We start from the raw sequence: 6773 nt of genomic DNA on the forward strand, positions 1-6773 counted from the left end.
GGTGCTTAAAACATGTGCTTGTGATTCTTGTGAAAATGGGGTTTATGCAATTGGTTATGGTAAGTTATTGGCTTGCTTAGGGCGGAAGCATTGCTGTGATGGTACTTAGAAGGGAAGACTAAGGGCAAAAACAGAGTCATTTGAAGCTAAACAGAGTGAGGGATATTAAGTTAAGGAAACAGATAGTAGAAAGAATAGTATTGGGACTGGTTTCGGTGATATTTGTCGCCACATGCTTGGTTTTGGAGGCAGGTGTTAATGCTAAAGAGGTGTGGTGAAACATGGTGGGGGATTTTGGTGAGTTGTGGGGTTGGTTGTTCCTGTGAAGGTGCTCAATTATGATGAGTGTGTTGGTATTTGGGATTTGGGATTTGGGTTTTGGATTCATACTTGGTGTGGGATTAATCAATTAACATGGTGACACAGCAAAGGCCATGCTACCTTAAGGTTCCGTCATAGTTTACACTATTGATTTCATGACAAGTAAGACAGAGAAGTGCAGCAATGAAGCCAAGTAAGATAGTGAAGTGACACAGATTTTTTATCTGGCATGCTGTGAGGTGAATACAAATTATTTTGCAACCACAGCACTACCTAAGTCAGAATTTTGCCTTTATGAAAATAGGCAAGTGAACCACGGTTTCAAGATAAACCTAATTGTTAATAAATTAGCAAAAGGCTTACATATATATTCGTTTTCTTTTCAAATTCACCTTTTTTTTTTTTCATGTTATTATTAAAATACAATTTAATCATAACGGACTAAATTGTATTTAATCATACATGTTTTAGACCAAAAATAATGTGAAAATAGAAGCTACTTTTACATACTTTTTTTAAAGTTTCTTAACATTTAGGGGTAACTTGAAACTGTCATTCGTTTTTAGTAACCAGACAAACCATTTTACCATTAGATGGTAACAAGATGAATGATCAATTTGACCTTTAAATATGTAAATCTTGGAATTGGTCCCTAAAATTTACAATTTAATCTCAGTTTGATCCTAAATAGAATACAATTCAGATACATAGGTCCATTCAATTCTATTAGGATAGATTCTATAGACATCCACTTATATTTATATATATTATAATTTGGTGATATATATTGTGGATGTGATTTCTCTCACATTAAGCTATAATATTCAGATAAAACCAGTTGCCTCTTATGCATTCAATTACAAAATCAGATTTTTCTTTCATTCAAATTCTATATTAACTCACATTTAGGCACCCAGTTGGCTGTTTTCTTGTACATGTTGGAATGGCTAATATCGTAAACAGTAAATGGTCATTTTCTCCCTTGAATGTGTAAATTGGATAATTGAGTTGAGATCCAGAATGGAAATTCTAATTCAATCCATAATCCATAAATATATGAAAAAAGCAAAGATTATGTCCTGCCATGAAGTTTTTTCGGTCTATTTTGTCATTAACTTGTAAGGTTTAAGGACCAATTTAAAGTAGTAAAATTTAGAGACTAATTTGTTATTCAGTTATACAGTAAAAATTAATTATAGTACTTTTCACACCTTCGAGAAATAAATAAGAACTTTTATCAAATCATCTCCAATTTACATATTGAGATAGTACAGTTGTCATTTTTCATGTTTTAAAATATAATTTTACATCGTTATGACCCCAAAAGTTGTCATGCTTGTTAGTTCTGCATTTTGTTGATCCACTTACATATATGTTAATGCACATCATTTAACCTGCTCTAAAGTATAATTGCACAGCATCATGACTCCTACAGTTGTCATGCACATTTGTTTTGCTTGTGCATTTTGTTAATTCAAATCAGTGTCTTTTGACATGTATGTTAATGCACATCAGTAGAACCACTTGTACTGTTTTTGTTAAATACGGTTTTTTTATCACAGTTTCATATTAATGTCACATGACTTTTATTCAAACTTTCATTCAGATAACTTCACATGACTAGCTACTTTATTTATGTGGCGGTAACACACGAAAATAGTAAATGGACTCTGTTGTTTGTTACTTAAAACTAAGTTTAATAATGGTAAAAACTCTGCATATTGCCCACTCTAACACTACGCTCCTTTATTACAAGGACCGTTTAATCAAAGGAGATTCTCTGCAGAAAGTCTGGTCTATATTTGTCTTTAGGGCTAGGCATTGGTATAGGCGGTTGTCTCCGTCCTTATCTCTTACCCTGTGCAGATATTACTAGTTTTAACCATTACAAAAGTCCAACTTCCTCATGGATACATTGTTTTGCAGGACCAGTAAAAATTTAACACTATCTCATCCAACAGATTGCGTAAACCATGGCAACTTGGTGCTCTGGAGTTTCAGGTGAGTGGTTTCATTGTTTCGAAATTTAAAATTTTAAAGTCTATTTGTGTATTTTGGTATTATTCTTGCTGAAATTTGTTTTGTATATTCTGAGATTAAACTTCTGAAAAGATATTTGTTACATATTTTAGATAGTGCATAAGATATACACTGAGTTCAAGCCAATGAGAAGACCTATGAAACTTTAATTTCAGAATGTGTAACAAGTAGACTTTTAGGGAGTTTAATTTCGGAATATATAGCAAATAAAAATCTGAAAGCTTAATTTGGAAATATACAGAGACTTTCAAAAGTTCCATACTGAAACATATAAGATAAACTTTCAGTAGTTTGATTGCAAAACTGCAAATAGACTCTGGAAAGTTTAATTTGGAAACCAATTTTTACCAAGTTTCGGATCTTGCATAGTTTTAGAGAAAATAATGAAAAGATCAAGGGTGGTTCAAAAATAATTGCCATGTTTCCATCATAACAAGTAAAAAAAAAAAAAAAACTTGGATCTTTTTACTCTTACATAGGTAATTATTTTTTCAGAGATAATCTTTTTTGTAATATAGTTCCAGTTAAGGCTGCTCACCCCTTCCCCTCATTGGGTGCAGATTGAATCCATTCTGAATCTGTTGCAGACAGTCTTATCCTGTATTTCTAATAATTTGATTCCACTGCTTTCAAAAATCGAGAATTCTAACCATTGGGCCTAGGTAAAATATGCCTGGTCGAATTTGATGTTATACAAACTTGTCCTTCCTATTTCCAATGTGCATAGATATGCTGAATTCAAGCTCCAATATGGGGAAGACACAGGAATGGAATAATTTCCCCTCAGTTATCTATGAAAGCAAGGCCGATTATGTTGCAGATGCAATTAAACACTAAATGTAGTTATATTTTCTATTGCAATTTAAACCTTAATTCTTGACATTGTGAAATAAAAGAGTAACCATTTTCTGTAAAGACCGAACTTCGTATGGACATTTGAGAATAACTGCATTTTGAGAGATTGTTAAAAACAGTTAAATAAAAGAAAGATCAGATCATTACCTGCAAAGACACATGTAAGAAGGACCAAACTTGTCAAACTCTCAACTTAACTTCTAAACACTTCCAAGTTTACGGTTTATTTAGAAAGGGATTAAAGAAAGTTAAGAAAACGAGTTAACAAATTTTAAATTTTGGCTGTTCATTGACTATATTTTTATGAAATTATATATGATTTGACCATTTTATATTTGAATTTTATTATGAAATTCAAATGTTAGACTATTGTTGTATATTTTCTAAGAGATTGTTATTATATTAAAAGTATAATGTTACGAATATAACATTTATATTTGTTCTTAAACTTTTCTTAATCTCTGGTAGTTTAATTTGACAATCTTCGGCAAGACCCACAGTTACAAAAAGATGGTTTTAGGTTTATTTCTCTATTTTGGTGTTTTTCTCTTCTCTGTGGGCATAGTCTGCTTCCAGACTGTGGGCTATTCATGTTGAATATTAGCCGGAGAATAAACCAAATGACTTTTTTTTTTTTATCACTTTGCAATGATCAGATCACGACACAAGAATGGATGAACAGTTCTTTTCCTCTTTTTCCCTTCAAGTTATTTATAGGAAAATGATTATAGTTATTTGAGATTACATTTAAAATAATTATTTTACACTAGTGTGAAATAATAGGTTGGTTTTGAAAGGAAGGGCTCAATAGAACTTAAAGTTTTTTTGTGCAAGTGATAGATTGTCTAACGTGTTGGCAAGAATAATATTTAATTAACCTACAACTCTTAAGAAGTGACGAATTCTTCTTTTTGAGAAACTTTTCATAAGATTTCACTAATATATTTTTTTTTTTATTACAAACATGAATATATAAACTATTTTTGTGTATCCCTTTTCAATCTCTCATTAAGACTGGGAACTCGAATACTCTATAATTATTATTTTTGACTAGAAACGCATAGTAAGATGAGAACAAGATTAACTTTTTAAGAGAAGAGCTTAGAAATCACGCAATAGAAAAATAATATATTCAAGCATAAGCAAATAAGAGCATATATAAAAACATAAATTTAAGGTGGTTTGACACATAAGGCCTATGTCCATGAATAAACAACTATTCAAGTTCCATATACATCCAAGAGACCTATTGAATAGTGTTAATCACTCTCACATAAAGTTTTTGTATTACAAGTGTAGCTTCTTTTTTGTTATTGTACTACAAACGAATTATTATGTTGATACTTGTTGTATTGAACCAACCAATTACCATTGTGATAATAAGTCAACTATTAGTATTGCTCATAATCTAATTCAATATGATAGTGTTAATATGTATAAATGTAATTATCATGTCTCTAATAGATCATTTTATACCTTTTAGATAGTCATTAGGAATCCCTTTATACCTTTTAGATAGTCGTTAGGAATCTCCTATAATTACTCCTTATAAATAGAAAATCTCATATAATCTCTCCCTTTATTGCATATCTCTTGAATCTCTCACAATAATGTAAATATATGTTATACCACCTATTTAAGAAAGGAGAGTTGTAGAATACAAGCAAGCTTTTCCAAACAAAGAAATTGTGTCATATAATATGCTCTCTTTTGCTTTTATATTTTGACATGGTATTAGAGCTTGGTCTTTGAATCCTGGTCTTCTCTTGGGTTTTAATCTTGTATTCTTATGGGTGTCTTCAGGTTGGAGTAAACACCTATTTTGGGTGATTGGGATCTGCCACTGTCATCTTCTTCGTGAGTTTTGTGTTGATTCGAAAAGTTTTGTGAGTTTGCTACAAATCGTAAATATTGGAACACAACAATCTGAAAAGCAATAAATCAAAAACCCTAATTGGAGGTTTTTTTTTTCTTCTTCATGTCTTATAAATTTGAATCCCATTGTTGAAGTATAATGTCTTTATTTTATTATTAATATATTTGTTAGGGTTTTGTTAGGGGCTTCCCGCCCTTTATCTTTCAGAACTACTGTCTTCTATATATACAGTAGTAAGTTGTATTAGTAAGAAGTTAATCAAAATATAAAAGTTTTCATTTTCTCTCAACTTCAAGTTGGTATCAAGAGTCAAACTCTTTGTCTTCTTCTATCGTCGGCGGCATCATCTCCCTGTCATTTCTGCCATTTGTCCGCTGTCCACCGCCGTTGCCGCCGTACTCCGCCGTCGCCGCCGTCAACCGTCGCTTTCTCCGGTGAAGTCAAGGGTCAGGTGCGCCTTGAGAAGCGCAACCCAACCCTGGTGGTCTTGTCCTCTAAAACCTCCGCACCAGCCGTCACGCGCTGCTTCTTTCCGGCCAGTCTCGGGCGCGTGTTCTGCACGCGCCGCCTTCCCGTGGTCGGAGCTTCACCGCGTCGCCGCAGAACGTCTCGCCGGAGCTTCTGGAGTGTGTTTTGGTTCCTGTTTCTCTGTTTCGTTGGCTTGGGTTCATACCTAGGGTTTTCTCCTTACATATTTTGAAACCCTAGGTCCTATTTGTTCTCTCAATTTTAAAATGGCTTCTTCTACTGGAAGTAATTCTTCTTTATCTGCTACCCCTATCATTACATCTGCAAAACTGAATTGAAAAAATTATTTATCACGTTCCTCTGCTGTGGAGTTGTGGTTTCTTGGTCAAGGACACCATGATCACCTTGAACAAGATATTTCTATGGTCCCACAAGAAGAAAAATCTCAGTGGCAGAAATTAGACTTTCAATTATGTGCTATTTTATGGCAATCAGTTGAGCAAGAGGTTTTAGATATCTTGAGACCCTATAAGACATGCTCCTCTTTTTGGAAAAGGGCCCAAGATATTTTTGCTAATGATGTACAACGTCTTTTTGATGCAAAAGAGCAACTTCTCTCAAACAAGTCAACCATGATATGGTTTCTCATGTTGCAAAAGCTCGGGTTGCAGTAGAAGAGTTAAAGAACTTCTTTGTAGCTGGCTCATTAGAAAATCTCAACAAAAAGCTTGACAAGTTCTACATGGTCTTAATTTTGAAAAGTTTACACTCTGATTTTGATCATGTACGTGATCAAGTTTTAGCTGGTGATCAAATCCCGTCGATAGATGGCTTAGTTACTCGACTCCTTCGGGTACCTACGTTGGTAAAGGAAGAGAATTTAAGTTATGTTATTGAAACATCAGCTATGTGTTGACGGATTGACAAGTGTACCAAATCGTACAAGTAATATAAACGGTAAGACCAAGTATCGTTTTCCCAAGAGACTCGTATGGCTTCCTCATTCGTGTGAATTAAAATAATAAGACTTGAGAAATTTAAAATTTATAAATTGGGTTTGAGAGCAAAAATATTAACATGCAAAATAAATGTTGATTCAATTGACAAGTGAAAACAATGGATGGATGGATGTTGTTGGGTACTAACAATTTCATCTATTCCACTCTCTCTTACATACTACCCTTGATTATTAGATTGATTCAATTGTTATGCG

General features: G+C 33.2%; 1 protein-coding gene across 25 annotated transcripts in view; it reads left to right on the plus strand.

Annotated features, from left to right (window-relative positions):
• Positions 1-6773, plus strand: part of LOC106759221 — a 22434-nt gene that overhangs the window by 6439 nt on the left and 9222 nt on the right. For 7 of the 25 annotated variants that reach the window (XR_002667462.1, XR_002667476.1, XR_002667474.1 and 4 more), the window contains 2 exons: positions 2248-2322; positions 5020-5176. Coding sequence is in view for 1 of the 25 variants with exons in the window: in XM_022779561.1 (XP_022635282.1) it covers positions 1985-2145; positions 2248-2322 (236 nt within the window). In the remaining 24 variants the exon portion in view is untranslated. Of the gene's footprint in view, positions 1-6; positions 561-637; positions 2146-2247; positions 2323-2921; positions 3470-5019; positions 5177-6773 lie in introns of those variants that run through there. The other 18 variants (XR_002667465.1, XR_002667463.1, XR_002667466.1 and 15 more) reach the window with 12 other exon arrangements.

The sequence above is a fragment of the Vigna radiata genome, chromosome 4 (genome assembly GCF_000741045.1).
Source record: "Vigna radiata var. radiata cultivar VC1973A chromosome 4, Vradiata_ver6, whole genome shotgun sequence".
Taxonomy (NCBI): Eukaryota; Viridiplantae; Streptophyta; class Magnoliopsida; order Fabales; family Fabaceae; genus Vigna; species Vigna radiata.